This window comes from Mangifera indica, unplaced genomic scaffold (genome assembly GCF_011075055.1).
Source record: "Mangifera indica cultivar Alphonso unplaced genomic scaffold, CATAS_Mindica_2.1 Un_0001, whole genome shotgun sequence".
NCBI classification, from domain to species: domain Eukaryota; kingdom Viridiplantae; phylum Streptophyta; class Magnoliopsida; order Sapindales; family Anacardiaceae; genus Mangifera; species Mangifera indica.
The window spans coordinates 826,589-845,593 of NW_025401093.1; the positions used below are offsets into that span (position 1 = coordinate 826,589).

General features: G+C 31.0%; 1 protein-coding gene across 3 annotated transcripts; it reads right to left on the reverse strand.

The window, feature by feature from the left end:
* Positions 1 to 327: 327 nt before the first annotated feature.
* On the reverse strand, positions 328 to 9,659 carry LOC123205027 (pleiotropic drug resistance protein 3-like). 3 transcript variants are annotated; one of them, XM_044621819.1, is made up of 24 exons: positions 9,199 to 9,659; positions 8,794 to 8,917; positions 8,516 to 8,601; positions 7,696 to 7,780; positions 7,089 to 7,248; positions 6,909 to 6,985; positions 6,758 to 6,811; positions 6,562 to 6,652; positions 6,092 to 6,393; positions 5,721 to 6,002; positions 5,260 to 5,573; positions 4,712 to 4,872; positions 4,527 to 4,630; positions 4,236 to 4,389; positions 4,037 to 4,153; positions 3,860 to 3,933; positions 3,419 to 3,730; positions 3,051 to 3,341; positions 2,783 to 2,866; positions 2,211 to 2,344; positions 1,700 to 1,927; positions 1,337 to 1,508; positions 934 to 1,188; positions 328 to 830 (listed from the first exon to the last, which is right to left on the reverse strand). In XM_044621819.1, exons 1-24 carry the CDS (start codon positions 9,582 to 9,584, stop codon positions 564 to 566), a joined length of 4,314 nt encoding a protein of 1,437 aa, XP_044477754.1. In that variant the 5' UTR covers positions 9,585 to 9,659; the 3' UTR covers positions 328 to 563. The 3 variants fall into 3 exon arrangements, with proteins under 3 accessions (XP_044477754.1, XP_044477756.1, XP_044477755.1); XM_044621821.1 differs by lacking the exons at positions 7,696 to 7,780; positions 8,516 to 8,601; positions 8,794 to 8,917; positions 9,199 to 9,659 and having other exon boundaries at positions 6,909 to 7,008; positions 7,089 to 7,247; XM_044621820.1 differs by lacking the exons at positions 7,696 to 7,780; positions 8,516 to 8,601; positions 8,794 to 8,917; positions 9,199 to 9,659 and having other exon boundaries at positions 6,909 to 7,014; positions 7,089 to 7,247.
* Positions 9,660 to 19,005: the final 9,346 nt, after the last annotated feature.

The window sequence follows — 19,005 nt, forward strand, 5'->3', positions numbered from 1 at the left end:
GAATTTGATTGTAAACTGATTGAATATTATTGACAAACTATTATATAATTTATATTATTACATTATAACCTAGAAAGGAAATCTAATCCTACAAAACGGAAAAAATAATATAACACTAAATCAACATAATATGAAATCAAAATCAAAATCTAATCTAATCAGAATCTAACCAAATGAGAAAGTAAAGATTATTTAACAGGTATCACACTTTCAATATGCACCAAAAGAGATCATCTATTTGAAATAATTGATGTTGAGTTTTGATTCGGGTGGGAAAGAAAAGATTGTAAGAGTTGCTATTCTCACCAAAAGATGTATCAAGTTAAATGGAAAGAAAGAGAGCAAGTTCACAAAGAACTTGATCTTACACGCATTTCTATTATTGATAATATGCAATTGAAATGATATGTAATTGTATCACATTTTAGCTTATACAGATAAATCTCTGAGTTTATCCTTACAATATACGAAACTTACAATGAACAAAAATGTAGAAAAATATAAATTCGATATGCACGGTTTATAAGATGTTTATGCACAAACATTAAATCTACTCTAATGCCTCATCTTTTCTGGAAATTCAACCGTCCAATACAAATCGCAAAAAGACAGGCAAGAACAAGAGGAAAGATTAGAAGAACAACACCTGTAATAGGTAAGCGATCATGGTGAAAACCGAAATAATCTTTCAAGAAGGTCGATACACTTTTTATTTCTCCATACACACTAATGTTCTTGTTGATATCTCCATATTGTGATGTGATCAAACCATTTAGTGTCCATGAAGTAGGCATCAGATAATACAACCAGATCCACCATTTTGGAATTTGCTGCATAGAAAATAAACATTTTTTAGTCAACTTAGATGTATAGATGTATAGAATCAAAGTTGATATGGTTTATATACTTCTCTGGATAGGATTTGTAGCTTACCGGTTCAGGAATGAGGAATCCGGAAAACAGATTGAAGAAGGTGTAAAATACGGAGGCTAGAATTGAAGCAGCCATGTGATTTGGCGTCAATGCCACAAGTAGCATTGCAAGATAATTGTAGTACATCATAGTAATGAACATTGCATAGAACACCCAGAAGACCTTATACACCGACCAATAAAATCCAATCATTGGATACGTGATGATTACATACATAATTGCTTGAAGACATAAGTAAGGAAGCTCAACTGTCACCTGCAAAATCAAGTATACAAAATGCAAAGATAATATAATCAAAGTAATGGGATCACTTTCACCAGGGCTTGCTGCAAATACACAATCGATAGGAAAATAAATAGAGTTCATACTGTTGAGCTCAACTTTTAAGAAGTTTCTATTATACCTGTGCAAATGCATAAGCCCAGGGAGAGTACATTCCTGCAAATTTTTCTCGGTACATAACATCACGCTCTGTTGCAATACAGGGTATAGTGGTTGAGCAGTTATTGATGCCCATGAATATCACTGCAACATAAAATTCTCCAAATATATTGAGTAAGCTCTGCTGGGTATCTCTGCCAGAGTAAAAAGAAAAAGAAGAAATCAAAGTTATGCAATCCACAGCAAATAGCACACTAAACTCTGTTTCTCACCAACAAATAAATGGAAACAAATGACGTTACTAGAGACATTGCATCAAACTAGTAGGAATTGATATAAAATAAATTGATGATAGATGCGTATCATACTTAAAGAATAAACTTACATTTCCTTTCCATGGTCCCAAAACAGTACACCAAAAAGCAAAGACGCTATAAATGCGTGCACAAGTCGGAATAAGTTGTATGATGGATTTCTCCAATAAGACAAGTTCTGCTTCCATAGACAAGATGTGTATTGCACCCAACCACTTTGTGCAAAGCGGGTTGGGAAATGCAAATCTTTTGAACCAGGTGGTGGAGTACTCAATTCCCTCACCAGAGCTTTCGTGTGACTACGAACAGTGAAATTAATATTAAAAAAACAAAATTAATAGCTGATTTTTATAATTTTGGTCTCAAATAAAATATATGCAGGATCATTTCCCCATTCTATTCAAGATAGATAAGACAACCAATAGTTCAAATATTCATGTGACATTGAGTGACCATGAAAAAATACTCACAGAACAGCCTTCAGTTATGATTAAATTAGAGGCACTGACGCGATATCCAACTTAACACATAACCAAATTTTAAAATTTATTCATTAGAACAGAAGCTCTGTATTGAACTCACTTGCTTAAAGCAGAATCTGCGTATATTTGGCCAAAATCTACACCAAGTTCAAGTTCTGAAGATGGAGAAGTGAGCTCTAATATCCATGTTGCTGGATTATAGTTATCTCTAATCTTCGGCACCCCAGGGATTGCCTGTCAGTTAAAGTTGCTTAGTCAAATAATTATTGAAGACTAGCCACAAGAAGCAGGTCGGAGGTAAAGCAATTTATGATTACCACTCTTCCCAAATGATATTCCAAATATTCCATCCCAAGTGATGTGTTACGTTCTGTGGCTTTGATATGTCAATGCGGAGTTTAGGTGTTAAATTAAATGTCAATGCCACATAAGGCAACACATCATTGGGGATGAGAAATTTGAGATTTCATTTAGGAATAGTATTTAGACCAATACTATGTATAGATATTTTTAAATATATAAATAATGTATCATCATATAATTAGGAGTTACTTTATCTTTAATTCAAAATTATCCAACCACATGATGATACATTATTCGTGTATCCAATCGTGCACATAGTTTTATTTAAGAATTAATCGTCATGTTATAGTACAACTATAGGAAACTAACCTCTAAATACTCTATAAGCCTACATGAATTCTTTCCCAATGGTCCAGCGTAGCTGACGCGTCCACCTCTTTTCAAAAGTATCAACTGCATTGAAAATACAAAGGTTGTCCATCAATAAAAGCGTATTGATATTATGAACTTATAGCAAGAAAAATATTAAAATTAGTCTAGAAAATGTTTGAAGCATCATATCATTCAATTGTACTAAAATTATAATCCACGGTATAATTCCAACTTGTACATTTCTAAACTTACAAATTTGTTTTACCTCATCAAATGCTTCAAATATGTCGATGCTTGGTTGGTGAATAGTGCAAACGATCGTCCTTCCTGTCTCAACCACATTCTTCACAACTCGCATAACAATTGCTGCTGCTCGTGCATCTAAACCACTTGTAGGTTCATCCATAAAGATTATAGAGGGATTGGCAACAAGTTCGACTGCTATAGTGAGCCGCTTACGTTGCTCAGTTGATAGACCACTAACACCTGGTACGCCAATTAAGGCATCCTTAATTTCATCAAGCTCAATGATCTCAAGGACTTGATTAACAAATTCCTGTTAAAACATGCCAGGAGCTTTATTATAAACTACCTTAGACCAATTAGCGAAAACAACATTAATAATCTTCTTACTGTCTTAATTTTTGTTTTAATCTCAGGAGACAAACGTAGCCAAGCAGAGAAAATCAGAGATTCTTCTATAGTGATTTGAGGAGAATGCACGTCGATTTGTTCACAGTAACCTGAAACTCTTGCAAATGTTTCTTGAACCTTAGGATACCCACCAATTTTTAGTTCTCCCTCGATATAACCAGTAGTTTTTCTTCCTGCAAGAACATCTAAAAGAGTAGATTTTCCAGCTCCACTAACACCCATTAATGCTGTAAGAACACCAGGCCTTAATGCACCGGTAACATCAGAAAGTAGTTGGAGTTTCTTCTTCTCCTAAAACCGAATGGAAATAAATTAAAGTTAAAGACAAAGAACACATAGAAATGAGTGTCTGAGATCTGATGCCTTAAAATATAAAGCAATGAAAATAATTGTGAAAGTATAATGGTTAATGAGGACTACCCCAGGGATGTCAACATAATACTTCACATTCTCAAAGGCTACTGATAAGGGTTCAAAAGGTAAGACCATCCCACCTGTTAATTAAGATAAGATGTAACAAAATAACGTCGAACATTAAAATGAAACAAATACAACTACAACAAAAAATCTGAACTGAAAGCAAGTAATTAAATTCACCTTTCACAGGAGAATTCTTAGACTTTTCTTCTGCAAGCTTACCATCATTGGCATCTTGACTTCCTTGAATCTTGGCCAACTTTTCTCGTGAAATCATCACATGAGATGATCCAGGAGCTGCATAGTATTCAGCTCAGTGAACAAACCAGAGTAGCATTGATTCTTCTTAAGTTAATATATGATAACCAGATAAACTTACGCTTTAAGAAACTTAAGGCCAAGATAAACCCAATGTTGAAAAGTAAAGCAAAGCCAAACAAGGCACCCAGTCCAATCCAGTAATAATATTCATCATAGTTTAACCCACGGCTTTCTAGTATTTGTGTCCCTATGGTAGTGTCTGTGGGCAGCTTCTACAATAACATTACGAACAAGGGAAATGAGTTGCTTTCTCTAGATCTCAGTATAGATAAAAGTACCATCTAGCTGACAGATTGTTGCACAGGTTTCTTCATTAGAAGAACTAGAAAGTTTTCCTATGAGAGCTCACCTTTTGCCATCGAGGAGCAAGAAATTCATTTACAGAGATACCTATCTCTCCATATGATAGAGGGGAAACCCAAAAACCCCACTTCAACCACCCAGGCATGGAAGCTGAACCAATAACACAGTATAAGTTTATTCTTTAGGATGATGATTCTAAAATCAAATTGGAGAAGATCCAGAGAGCCTTACGATGTGTGATAACAAAACCACCAAATATTAGGACTAATAATACCGTAAAACCACCGGCTGTCATAGCAGCACCTAGATTCCGGCAAACCGATGCCAAAAACCGGAACATTGATATAGAGTTAAGGTGCATAGCAAAAAGTAGAATAAGCTGACGGAAGAACCTAAAATCACCGCAATCAATTATATATCAGAACCTCAACCTCCAGAAAATGAGAAGCTTTCTGCAGCCACCACTTTTAATAATTTGATGAGTGAATTTAAAAATATTGTCGAGGAATTTATAACCTGAGTATGCAATCTTTTCTTTTATGCAAGATTAAATAATTTGAAGTGAATTTAAAAATATTGTCGAGGAATAATCCAGTATGCTGTTATTTTGGAGAATGCTTGATGATAAGATCTCAATATTGGGGCGCTGATTGATGATTGAAAATTTTGTTTTGTAATTTAATGAATTGATAAATAAGATATAACTAAACAGAAAAATGGTACTTCTGTAAGAAAAGATACAATGCACTTGTAAACATGAATTTTGCAATTAAACTCACCTCTTGGCCTCAGGGCTGTACCCAATGACATAGTACGTAAGGCATGTCCATGTCACAGATTCAATTACTGAAAGAGGAATTTTTAAAATAGTGGCTGGAATTGCATAAGCCCAAGCTGGGTAAAAGTACAATTCTTTTTGTTTAAAGAACACTGGAAGTCTTTCTGTAGTCAGAGACAACTCTGGAAGACCATCAACGAGAAGTATCATGAGTCCAAAGAACAGGGCACCCATGTAGTAAGTTGCGTGAAGAACATCAATATCCATCCGAGTCCGCAAAAATACAGTCATGGTAACAGTTGCAATGATAACAATCTGTAACAAGAAGTTCCTTTAGATGTTTCAAAATTTTCGAGCCTTTGTCCAAGTAGTTTAAGAATACGACATATTGACCAAAAAAAATAAATCACTGAACAGAGATTAAAAAAAGGAAAGGAGAATCAATAGAATGCTTGTAAGAACCTGGGTTGTTTTGAATACATAGAGAAAATAATTTCTCTTCAAGAGAAGATATTCCCTCGACATGCAAGCTCTAAGTAGTTGCCACTTAGAAAGAGAATACACATTGAAGGAAAGAGCATCCTTGTGGCATTTGGATTTATCATACAGCACTGAGAGATCCTCATCAAGCTTCTTACCAAGAGGAGATTCTTTGAATTTCTGACAGAACATATCTACTGAAACATAATTGTAAGCATGTTCAGTGTGGTACCAGTATTGTGCTTGGTCTTTTTTAGATATCACCTGACAAAAACATTGATTTAAAGATAAAAAGCAGCAAAATTAACATTTGAGCATCAAAAAGAAATGATAGTAAGCTGTAATGCATTTACCTCCTGAAGAAAGTCCGCTACACCTTTTCTTTGAGGACACCTGAATCCACAGTCCTCAAAAAATTCTACAACTTGATCGCGTGGTCCTTGATACACAACCTTCCCTTCTGCCATCAAAATGATGTCATCAAAGAGTTCAAAGGTTTCTGGAGCTGGCTGAAGAAGCGAAATCAATACAGTAGCGTCCATAATATGCACCAGCTGTTGCTGAAAAGCAACAATCTGATATGCAGTTGAACTGTCTAAACCATTTGATATTTCATCCATAAATAGTGCTTTTATGGGCCCAACAACCATCTCTCCTGCATATATTAATTTTAAAAAAAAATACTTTAAGGTTTATCATAGTATGCATCTAATCTTTTGAATCAGTTATTCCATAAACATTACTGCCAAATGATGATATAAAGCAGATGAATTGTACAAAAAGCTAAAACTTTCAACTTTCTACCAAAAAAAAAAAAAAAAACCTGTAGTCAGTCTCCTTTTTTGACCTCCAGAGATACCTCTTCTAATCTCATCTCCCACCAATGTGTCAGCACAGATATCAAGTCCAAGGACCTAGGGAGCCATAAAGAAAGTTAACATAATAATTTAAACCATTTGCACATATACAAATGAACCAAAAATAAAAAGAATGGTTACAGGTTCAACAAAGAGAAATACCTTTAAAGCATGGTCTGTTTGAAGGGTTGTTTTTTGTCCTCTGGCAGAAATTGCCTGTCAAAACAACCATTGTCATTAACATTTCATAAATGTACCAACAACATATAGAACAAAACATCATTTTGAAACTACACAAATATGCTAAAGATACCTTCATGTAAGTATCTACATCTGGATCCGGAACAATACCCGCCTCCTTCTCTCTTTTACTCACCTCCATCATCATATCTGCAGAGGCAGAAGATATATGCCTGTACCTATTAATTACTTGTGAGAATTGATAAGGTGGCTACAAGTAAAATTTAATTGAATTAAATTCAAGGAAGTCTACCTCCTCGGTTTCCAACACCAAGGCATCGAGCAGAAAAATCAAGTGTTTCCCTTACAGTCATTTCTGCTATATGCAAATCCTCTTGGCTTATATAAGCTGATGTTTTCTGGGGAACAAACTCGTCCAACTGGTAACCATTGTAGGAAACTTCTCCTGTCACCTTTGAAGAAAACAGAAGCAAAACAGAGTAGAGTAGGATATCAAACTAAGATAGCAAAACAATGGACAAATAGATTAGCTGAAAAAATTATTTACTTGTTTTCACCTTTCGTCAAAATAAAAGTATATAAACATATAGCTAGGAATAGACTTGATCCTGCACGCAAAAGTTAACTGATGTAATCTAAGAAAAGTACGCTAGATTCTCTCAGAGGTAGAAAGGAGAGGAACATTTGGTCCTTGTAGCAAAATGCAACTGTGCAGTATAAGAGTGAGGTATACTCAAATACTACGAAATGAAGAAACATATCAAAAATGTGCACTTGCGATGCCCGGAACTTTTTCCTTTACAATTCTATCAAGTTTGTGCAGATTAGGTCTTTAGTTATAGATTCAAGCATATGGAATGCATTTAAAATGATGGTGAGTTACAAAGAAATTCTGATACCTTAAGAGATTTGGCAAGATTCCCTGAGAGAGCCTTTAAAAGGGTGGTCTTCCCACAACCTGGAGGGCCAAGCAGAAGAGTCAACCTGCAACAATTCAAGCACACTTAAGTACACATTTGGTTACATATCCCCAGCAGCCTTTAAAGTTTTCCTCCATAAAAATTCTGCCAGAAAGGAGGCTTTCCTCATCGCTTCTGAAGTCAATTCAATCTATTCTCTGATAAAGCATTTCAAAGTGAAACCATAACTAGTTGTCTATCAACTTCAATAAAAAAATCAAGTGCAACAAAATATTGTTAAACTATCGCATACAGACTGGTGAGTAGAATCCACCACATAATTGGTTTCTGAAGTAAAATTGCAAAGCAACTTTATCATGCAAGGCATTTCCATATTATGTACAGATTCCACCAATAGGATAGAAAAAGCATGGCTAAAAGCATAGTTCATGTCACAAAAAAAGGGGAGATAGAATTGCTAGAAATTTCAAATTTTAAACTTGCAAGAATTGCTATATGACAGTGCGATCCACACATATTGTTTCCAATAAAAAAAGAATTCTTATGAAACATTATGCTTAGATTCTTGCAATAAGCTTCATTGATAGAAGATCAATAAAAGTGGCGAAGCACAAGTTAGAACAAAAGATCAATTCATCCTTTATAAGTTAAAGGTAACATCAATTTTCAGCATAAATTCGAACTCCAAAATGACAATTCAGCCACATACATAACAGCAAATCAGTATGGTTGACCCATAAGGGATTACAACAATTCATAAATTGAGTTAATTTTACCTACAGAAAAATTTTAATATTACCTTCTAGGCTTAACAATGCCACTGATATCATTAATGATGGTTATCTTAGCTTGATTTGATTTTGAACCTATAAGCTTCAAGAGGACCTGTAAAATAAGCTTCAATTTCAACTAACCAATAAAACTGCTGAGCTGCATCCTGAAGAACTTTCAAATATGAAAAGTCTTACGCTAGGACGAATTAATGCTTCTGTTTTAAATTTTAAAAAATTATTATCAGTCAGATGAGCACTTATACGGATTCAATTCTAAGGCTCAACAGTAAATGAAGATAGTTACCGAAAACGAATTCTTAAGAGAATTCCATAGAGTTGGGAGGGGCTTTCCATCAACAACCTCACAATCAGCTTCCACACTCAAATTCTTATATCTCACCTCTATAGTGGGCAATTCCAATCCAACTCTACAATATTAAAATCAGACAAGACATTAAATATGTAACAATATGATATACAACAACTGCATTCAAGTATTTTCACACTTAAAAACAGAAAAACTAAAAAAAAAAAATTAACAATCTTAGCATTGAGGAATAAAGTAACCAATATCCACACATAAAATTGAACTTAAAAGTACTTAAACTAAACACTGAGTTTAAACCTCATTAGGTAAACCAAACAAAACAAAGCAGCAAATTTGACTTGGATCGTAAAATTTCAAAATGAGAAGAATAGAAACACATACAGCTCAATTCTTTCTCTGATCTTCCTCAACAGCTTAAGATTATCATGCTCAATATGCTTAATAAGCTTCTCTATAAACACACGCCTCTCAAGCGGAGCCAGCTTCGTAACATCAACCACCCTCTTTCCCTCACCATCCACAATCTTCTCTTCTCCCTCCTTATCGAACAATGAAGTCCTAAGCCTGTTAATAGTCGGCAGTCTCTCAATGGAAGCCCATTGCTGAGCAAGTTCAACTTCGGAAACAAGCTCCCGGTCGTCATCCTTACTAGTGCCTCCATGACTTGTAGATGTCTTACGCCTTAGAGAAGACTTTAAGCTTCTACTGAGTTCTGATAGGCCGATTCTCACTGCCTCTATCTCGTCTACTCCGACATACTGCGCCATTTCGGAGGCGTTTATTCACAGCTTATCCTCTGGCTTCGTATTGGAACCTTATCCTCTGGCTTCTGTCCATGTCCCAGTAGTAGCCATTATGATCATGGGGCCTTATGTGAAAGAAATTTAATTTTAATGACGATTTTGCCCCAGTTGAAAATTTAAATTTTCATAAGATATTTTGTTTTTCCCATCGAAGATAATTTTCATGTCAAGGAAACAATATTTCCACCCTTTCCTCGTTATAAAATTTTATTCCTAAACATTGCATGAGACAAAACTTTAAATAATAATTATGCCATGTAATATTGGACGGTGGATAACGTGGTCGTTAAAAGATGATGTGTCAATATATATGTCAGAGCACAAACTCATTACACTTATTCTACATCAGACAAAACTCTTGCGGGATTTTTTCTGGTTCGGGTGTAGTTTGTCTTTACTGCGATTTGTTTTTTGGATAACAATAATTGTACCTTTTGTTTTATAATAAATATATGATAAGATTACAATAAAGCTTTATGTACTCGGAATTTACCAAATTGGCACTGATAATGATGTGCGAGTAAAAATCTGTAATTTGAAATTAGGAATACAAGAATACCACCGAAATTGGTATTAATTATAAAAATACATAACTTTATTTTATTAAAATAAAATTATATATTCTTATAATTTGTATCAAATTGTGTATTGAATATCAATAATAATGTATCTTTTATATGATTAAATAATTTTAAATTAAAGAAAAACAATAAACTGTTATACAACATATAATTATTACTATTTAAATTAATACTTATTTTAATTGTGTATAATATTATCTCTATAATTAGAGGTGTACATAATTTGGCTTAAAATGTAAAATCAAACCAAACCGCTTAAAAATTATGATTTGGTTTGATTTAATTTTTAAAATGGTTTAGTTTGGATTTGAATTGTCCAAACCTTTTTTTTTTCAGTTCAGGTTGCGATTTAGACAATTTTTAAACCAAACTAACTCATAAGCCGTATTTTTTTTAAAATACATATATATAAAACTATGTTTGACAAAATTTATCAATAAGTAATTAGGTGTATAATTTTTTTATATTTATTTTATCATTTTCTTTACATGTATATTATATATATTTTATATTTATTTTATACGTGTATATTATATTTTAGAAAACTACAATTTAGTTGATTTTGTTAAATAATATATATATATATATATTTAAAAATGAATGATTTTAAAATATTCAAATTATGGTAGTTAAATCGTTTGTCGTCTTGTATATTAAAAACTTAATTTACCATATCGTATATTATATTGTATAATACACCTTTTAAAAATTAAAATAATAAAATAACAAAATATTATAATTGATACATTATTATTTTGAAAAATATCATAAATACATTTAATATTTTAAAATTTTTCATATATACCTCTAATGCATTATCATTTTCTCTAAAATAATATATCAATTTGTATCAATAATATATATCATATTGTATGATATATATTATATTGTATAATATGTTTACTATATCGTATTAATTTAATACATCTTATAATGTGTATCGATTTCTATCTATATAGTATGGTATCATAAGATACGACACATATAATATATTTTAGAATATTAATAATTATGATTTAAATTATAATACAAATTAGACCAAACTATATTTTTTCAATTTGATTTGGTTTGGTTTAATTTGAAAATTTTTTAAACCATTTTTTCAGTTTAATTTAAAAAATCTATTAAATAATATCAAATCAGACTATATACTCCGTTATTTATAATATATGCTCCATTTCAGAGCATTTGTTTAGTCGTTAAAAGAAAAAATTTCTAAACCTAAAATTGTTTAATATACAACTTAAAAAACTCATCATGTCTATGAATTTAAAAACAATTTTTCACTTTATTTGCGTTTGGTTAATTTAGAATTGAAAAGTATTAATAGAAATATAGACGATGCAACAGAATTTTATGTCTCGTTCTCCTGTAAACAAAATATTCTTTTTTTCATTTTTTTTACGTTGAGACAAAAACAAAAGGACAAAATGTAAAAACAATGTTTGCCATGTCGGGAAATCTTTTCATGTCTAGCGTTTGTGCTTATTACCTTCAAAGTTCGTCCACGGGCGAACCTTCTTTAAACATAATAATATTTTAGTTATTATAAAACAAAATCCAGATTATTATTATTTTATATTTTCCCTTTTATTACACATATTTTGACAAACTGTGAGGCGTCTCGTCCGTGCAAACTATCCCCCAACATTTTAAAACATCTCAAGTGACCCCCACGTAGTATTAAATTAATCTCGACTACCTCGTGACGTACTTTTGATTTAGAAATACTAAATAATATTTTGTTTTCTCTTCGCTCTTTCTTTTTCTTCTTTTTCCTTTGTCTTGCTATATTTCTCTATCATATTTCCTCTAAGTACCCCTGGGCGGTGTTTGAATCTTGACAGCATTGCCGAGGTATATTTGTACTTTAAAAAATAATAATAACAAGGCAACAGAAACTATAAGGACCTAATGGATTTTATAACATAAGCTATTATGAACTTTTAACATTTATGCCCCAAGGGGTAGTCCATAAATATTATAATTCAATCTATTCGCTTGGTACTCATTATATCTTTTTAAGAGTCTTCAATTTATATAGGTTAACTTTTGTTAATGATCAAATAGTATCAGATCAAGCATAAACTCAATCACTTTATGAGACATAATTATTGTTAGCTAAATTGATACTTATTATAAATAAAACTAAGTACACTTAAAATGTACACCAAATTGTGTCAATAATAATGTGTCATTAAATAATTTAGTGATTTTGAACTAAAAATAAAATAACACATAATCTTATAATGACAAATTATCATTGATATCTAATTTGGTACTCATTGCAAGTACACATGATAATGTTTGGGTGGCATACATTTATGTGCACATATTTTTATTTGCAGTCGCACATAACATTGCTCGATTGATATATATTTTAAATACAGATAATTTTATTATTGTAATAAAACTATGTACACTTAAAATGTGTATCAAATTGAGTATAATTAATGATGTATTATTTATATAATTGAATAATTTTAAATTAAAAAAATAATAATAATAATCATATGACACATAATTATTAACACTTAAATTACTATTTATTATAATTGCATATATAATTACTCTTTAAAATTGTTATATGTTTCATTGTTTTAGCCATTAAAAAAAATATTTTTTTAAACTTAAAAATGTTTAATATACTACATAAAAACTCATCATGCCCATGAATTTAAAAACAATATTTTAGTTTATTTGCTTTCGATTAATTTAATAGATATATAAACAATAAAATAGAATTTTATGTCTCACTCTCTTAAAAAAGAACTATTTTTTTAATTGAGAAAAAACCAAAGGACAAAAATGTAAAAACAATGTTTGCAATGTCGGGAAATCTTATCATATCTTGCGTTTGTGCGCATCAGCTTCAAAGTTAGAACGCTCACGAGGGCACCTTCTTTTAACATATTAATATTTTATTTACTATAAAACAATGCGGATTATTATTATTTTACACTTTATTTATTTATTTATCTTTTTATAACAAGGGCACTTTTTCAAATCAAATCATTATTTTTAAAATTAAATTAATCATATTAAATAAGATAAATTTTAAGTTTAATGACCATCTTTACAATTATTAAATTAAATAATAAGAGTTTAATAAATGTTACTAAAGAAAACTTGAATATATATTATCTTATACGTAAAATCTCTTTTTTTATTGTTCAAACTATTTTTTAAAGGTTATAATTTACCTTTTTAATCATTAACTATGTTGCCCCTAATAGTAAAAACACAATTATTCTCGTTTTTGTTTAATTCATGTTTTAAACACGTCGTTATAAATTTTTGAATAAAAAACATATTAAATATGTATTTTATATGATTCTCGTATTAAATGTGTATTTTTGTCCCTTTTACTTTTTTTTATGAATTTCTTAAAATATAAAACGCCTTTTGCATTTTCAATTAATTTTCATAATATCATAACTATATAAAACAAAAAACTTAATTTTTTGTCATCTAAATCCGTAACCTCTTCTGATAATTTTTAGTGATGATTGAATCTTAATTATATATTATGTTATATTAAATTAAATAATTAATTAAATATTTTATATTTAAATTATTAACTAAAAAATTTATAAAAAATATTAAAATTATAATTGATATTATCGTATTTTTTAAAATGTGTCATTAACATTGTATTATATCAAACTTGTATATATATATTTCGCATTTTTTATCTAAATTTTTTAAACATATTTTTTATTATTTATCATATTATAGTAATGTAATTCCCATGCTTTTTTTTTTTCAATTATCATATTTACTAATTAGGATGTTGTCCTTTTTAAAATTAATCACCCATATTTTAATCCTAATTAAGTTATATAATAAAATGTGAGGTATCTTGTTCTCACAAAACGACGCCTAACGTTTCAAAATCTATCAAATAACTACCCATGATGTGTAATTAATCTCAACCACCTCATCTGAGAGACTAGAACCACTTTGTGACGTGAATACATTAAATTCGAAGGCCCATAACAACTGGGTACTATTGACTTTTGATTTAGAAATACCAAATAATATTTTGTTTTCCCTTCCCTCAACCTTTTTCTTCTTTTTCCTTTCACCTTGCTATTTTTCTCCCTTATATTTCCTTTAAGTACGCTTGGGCAATGTAGATTTAAACTAAGAGCAATGTTGTGTATCTATTTTTGATACATAATTTATATATACAGTGATGTGTTGTCATATAATTAAGTGATTTAAAAACATATGTTATCATAGTTTTATTGTTAAACTAAATTATGCATATAATTGGATATACTTTTTAATACATAATTAGATATATTTTATCGTTAATTTAAAAGTATTATAATATATTATATATGTATCTATTTATATAATTAAAATATGTATATATTATTTTATTTAAGATAACTTGACTGATTAAAGTGTAAAATCTCTAACTAAAGACTTGAGTTTAAGATCTGTTAATAATATATTGAGATAAGACTCTTGAATTATTTGATTTAATAGTTATAAAATTAATTATGAGATCTAAAATTTTATCTGTTTGATAAAATTAATTTTGTTCTAAAAAAATAGCTAGTTTGAGTGTGTTCTTCATTACAGAAGAAAAAAAAATGTTGAAACGACCTTCTAAGGAGGTATTTGGGAATTTTTTATACATTAAGGAGAGTTTTAAGAAAACTTGAAACTTGAGGAAATTTGTTTGAGAATCAGTTCAAATATTATCAATTGGCTTCAACTATATGGGAAATTAATTAAAGATATTTTTGTATTAATTTAAAATGTTAATTATCAAAGTATATAAATTGAGTTGAAGTTTATTTTTATATAATCGATTAAAGATGGATATGTTAATTAATTACTGTATAATTTTGTATTGTACTACGGTTGATTAAAAGGAATTGAGGGTAGAACCTATAAAATCACACATGTGAATGAACATCAATCGAATTTAAATTAGAAAACAACGTGATAAAGACGTTAGCAAGAAGAAAATGAAAGATGAATGAAAGCACTTAATTAGCTGCTTTCCAGCTGGAGAGAGACGTGTGCGGTGGAGGTGTTTCAAGCCATGCCCTTCGGATCACTACAATATAAACACGTCAATTTGACCGGATTGAATAGAGGTACGGCACGAAGCACGAAAAAAAAGCACGGCATAAGAAAACCCGACCCGATACTGTAGCGTGCCGGGTAGGCCCATGCGCCTACTAGGCCGGGCATCGGGCTTTAATATTAAGCCTGTGCATTGGCCCGACCCGATACTGATTAGATTTTTTTTTTTTATTTTAGCTGGCAGAATTTCTGCCTTCTGCCTTTGCCTTGTGTTTCTGCCTTCTGCCGGCTTCTGCCTTACAGCAGAAGCCTTGGCCTTTATTTTTTTAAAAAAAATTTTAATTAATTTATTTTTTTTATATAAACCTATTTAATTTTTCTTCATTTTCACTTTCATTTACAAATCTCTAATCTCAATTATTTTATTATATTTTCATTCTTATTTTCTCTCATTAATTATCTTTCAGAAGATATCTAAATTCATAAATAATAATTCTTTGTGTTTATAATTTTATTTTAATTTTAATTTTATCATTACAAAATATTACAAATAGATCAAGTATCAAATGAATTCAATCCATTTGAATATTATTATAATATATATTTATTTATGTTTTATAATTTGAAAAATAATTTTTTTAAAAATTTTAAATAATTTTTAAAAAAATATTCAAAGCCCAGCCCGACCCATTTATATATGGGTCGGGCCTTGGGCCTTCATATATTAATGGGTCGGCTCGGTCCGAAAGCCCATCACTATTTGGGCTTTAGGCCCGGTCCGACCTATCAACACCTCTAATACAATATTATGTCTGTTACGAATCAAAGAATAAACAATAAAGTAAAATTGATTGGGTATGGTAGCTTGAAACGGTAATTTGAGTAGTAAAATAGAAAATTTTTATGTATAAAAAAGTATATGTTCAAGTTTAATACTTTCACTACTCTACATGCCTTACGAACAAATAACCTCTGTCTTGTTCACTTCCATAAGTCAAATAACCTCTCCAAGGTTATATTAGATCCTAATCCTCCTTCGTCCCATGTTGTATTAGATCCCAATTCTCGCTCGAGAATGATTGTATTTAGGTGAGAAGGGTGGAAGAACTTCTCTATGTGGCTAGGGTTATGTATGTTATGAGAATATGTGAGAAAGGGTATGTATTTATGCACATTCAAAGAAGCTTGCCTCATGTTTGTGAGAAGACAAAGCTGTCTTTGCTTTGTGTGGCTAATCCATATGCATGGAATAAACTGGGTTGAATAAAAATTAACCAAATCCTTATCCCATTATGCAATCAACACATAGAATCAATTAGACTGGGTTTAGGTTTATCCAATTGGATAAATTCAATCATACATTTTCTCGCATACAACTCTAACTTTCAAGATTATTTTGTTTAGGTCCCTAAGTACCATAAAGTGTACTTTCAGGCCCAAAGTCCTTTCCAAGGCTCTAAATCTTTTATTCGAAATTTAGATCAACTCTAACTCAAATAATCCTATACCTCCAGAGTTTAATCAACTCTTTTTGTGTGTGACTCATAAGTTTTTCACTAAGTCAGTAGTGACTAGATTAATATTAGGATTTCGACCCGACATCCATCCAGACACAGACCAAGAATAGCCTCTAGCAAGACATTATAGCCATTTGATTAGTGGATTGTCAACATTTGATTTCTTAACTTGTTAGTGATATAGTTACTCGAATAATTGATTCCTTCATCATATAATATCTTTTTGAGACTGAAGTATAGACAAAGTGTCTCCTACTAGGATACCCGATTTACATAGGCTAACTTTTTTCAATGATCAGATGGTATCAAATTGAGAATCAACTTAATCTTACTATGGCCGCATGTTTAATTGGTCATCATTGTTCATTAGAAAACCCTAATTAAGATATCATCTCTCATGTTCGGGAATGACACATCCTTTATTGATCCACCTTAGTCTTTGTACATATCTTGATATGGTCAATTACAATTTTTTTTACAATCCTCTAATTGGACTACATTAGACTTGTGTTAAACCAAGCTGATCATTGCATAAAACAGTTTGGTTTGCATAAAACAGTTTGGTGACCTCAAGTTTAAAGATCACATGCACTTCTATTTATTAAGAGGATAAATTCAATAGACACTAGAACAATTATCCATATGAAATCCTTTTGGCAAGTCTATTTATTAAACGCATCTACAACGTACACCTATCTATTGTGCTAACCTATCAATAAACAACTTTTATATGTGAGAGTTGTCATCACCTTTTGATAAAGTTGTTTGGAACTATGATAAATCTAACACTATTATTCATGCCATTAGTCATGATAATATCAGAGTTACGAATATTTCAAGAACAACCATCTAATATCTATATAGGATTCTCATGATCAAGTATCATACACAAATTTCAATGCCAAGGTTTTGTTCCATGTTATGATGATCTAAAGAATAAGATTCTTACATAGGCTTACAGGTCCTTTTTACAGTGCTCATCTTAAGAGTGTAAGGATGTATCAGGACCTAAGAAGATCGTTTTGGTAGTTTGACATGAAAAAGAATATGAATGAGTTTATTGCTAAGTGTTTAGTATGTCAGTAAGTTAAGATAGAATATCATAAATTGTTTGGTTTGTTACAATCTCTGAGTATTCCTGAGTGAAAATGAGAGCACATTTCTATAAATTTTGTGGTTGGATTGTCGAGGGTTAAAGATGGATTCATTGCTTTGTGAGTTATAATAGGTCGTTTAACCAAGTCGACATATATTATTCCTGTTAAGGACAACACCAATACTGATCAGTTGGGTCAACTTTATGTTAGAGAAATCATGAGACGTCATGTGTGTGCCTAAGACTATTGTGTTAGATAGAGAAATAAGGTTTGCATCAATATTTTGGAAAAGTTTACAGAGGTTATTGGGCATAAGATTGACATTCAATACCATTTATCATCCTTAAACTAATAGGCAGACTAAAAAGGTAAATTACATGATCGTGGACTTGTTAAATACATGTTGTATAGACTAAAAAGTGAGTTGGATTGATGTGTTGCCATTTATGGAGTTTGCTTATAATAACAACAATTAGACAACCATTTGGATGATTCCTTATAAGGCATTTTATGGGAAAATGTGTACATCACCTCTTCACCTGGATAAGATAGGCAAGAGACATTCTTTAACACAGGCTATGAGACTTGAGATGGCCAAAAAAATAATTAAGGATATCAGAATGATTAGGGAAATGATGAAATAAGCCTATGATCACTAAAAGATTTATGTAGATTAGAGAAGGCAAGACTTAGAATTTGAGATGGGTGATAATGTTTGTAGGAATGTCTTCCTACCAACATGATAAAGTTCACATGGAAAGGTAAATTGGCTTCGAGGTTGATAGGACCCTTCAAGATTCTAGAAAGTATAGATAAGGTTGTCTACTGGCTTGTGTTGCTAGCGAGTATGGATCGTATTCATATGTGTTCTATGTCTTATTGTTACGTAAGTATATTAGTGACTAGACTTATGTGTTGAAAGTTAAGGATGCAAAGCTTGAGGATAATATAAGTTATGAGAAGCGTTTGGTTCAGATTATGTATGGATAGGTTAAACAACTCATAAACTAGTAAATTTCGCTAGTTAAGTTCTTTAAATGAACCATCGAGTTGAAGAGACTACCAAAAAGATAGAGCAAGATATGAGGCAGAGATTTCTACAACTGTTTGAGTAAATTTCAAGGACAAAATTCTTTTAAGGGAG

Bases quoted from the DNA above. Each gene is read 5' to 3' on its own strand.
- LOC123205027 (XM_044621819.1), bottom strand. From the start codon at position 9,584: ATGGCGCAGTATGTCGGAGTAGACGAGATAGAGGCAGTGAGAATCGGC. The intron at 7,249-7,695 runs GTATCAGAATTT...TTTTCTTCAAAG, and splicing joins ATCTTGCCAAATCTCTTAAG to GTGACAGGAGAAGTTTCCTA. The intron at 3,934-4,036 runs GTGAATTTAATT...CTTAATTAACAG, and splicing joins TAAGAATTCTCCTGTGAAAG to GTGGGATGGTCTTACCTTTT.